The sequence below is a fragment of the Mesitornis unicolor genome, unplaced genomic scaffold (genome assembly GCF_000695765.1).
Source record: "Mesitornis unicolor isolate BGI_N332 unplaced genomic scaffold, ASM69576v1 scaffold6234, whole genome shotgun sequence".
Lineage (NCBI taxonomy): Eukaryota > Metazoa > Chordata > Aves > Mesitornithiformes > Mesitornithidae > Mesitornis > Mesitornis unicolor.
The window spans coordinates 26,188-26,952 of record NW_010180701.1 but is presented as its reverse complement, the minus strand read 5'-3'; the positions used below and the strand labels follow the sequence as shown (position 1 = coordinate 26,952).

General features: G+C 62.9%; 1 protein-coding gene across 1 annotated transcript in view; it reads left to right on the top strand.

Moving 5' to 3' along the window:
- RBM20 (RNA binding motif protein 20) overlaps nt 1-765 on the top strand; it is a 34,884-nt gene that overhangs the window by 11,279 nt on the left and 22,840 nt on the right. Inside the window, exon 4 of the mRNA XM_010183161.1 lies at nt 6-762. Within this exon, the coding sequence (XP_010181463.1) occupies nt 6-762 (757 nt within the window). The remainder of the gene's footprint in view (nt 1-5; nt 763-765) is intronic.

Sequence of the window (765 nt, the reverse complement as noted above, 5' to 3'; positions counted from 1 at the left end):
CCCCGCAAGGCCACGCCACGGGGCCGCCGCAGGGACCTGGCATTGCTGGTGCGACGTTCCCCTCTGGCGGCATTGCCTTTCCTGCCCAGAGCCCGGCCTTAGCTGCGCCAGGGAGTGGCCTGGGGCCCATCCAGGCCCAGAACCCCAATGCCATTGTCATGAGTCCCTTCGGAGGCGTCATGGCTCCCACCTCTGGCCAGCAACCCATGGTGGTGGGTCTCAACAAGGCAGCTGCCTCCACCTCCACTGCTGGGGGCTTTTATGAGTACAACAAGCAAAACGCTGCCAACGCCGCCCCTCAGGCATACGCCTCAGAGGGGGACCAGCCCAGCCAGCATGGCTTCCTCGCTAGTGGGGCCCATGCGACCTCCTCAGTGGCAGGGCCACGCTATGAGGGCCATTTTGGAGCTCCCAGCCAGCTGCAGCATGAGGCAGCAGCCACCTTTCCCAAGGAGCCCTATGGGGCGGTGGCGGCACGGGCCTTCCCCAGTGACCCGCACGCTGGATCCCATCCGAAAGGAGATCCCGGCCCTGTCTTGCATAGCAGCGGTACAAGCAACCAGTGGGAAAATATCCCTAATTTCTCCAGCCAAAACAAGCCTGACCTCATGTCCGGTGACAGCCTGTGGCCGTCAGCAAGTCAGCAGCAGTATGAAATAAGAAACGAGCTCTACAACCCTGAAGAGCCAACACCTGACACAAAGTTCAGTGCGGCCGCCCCCCCTGCCTTCGGCCGCCTCAACCCCAGCCAGCAGCGCTTCTGCA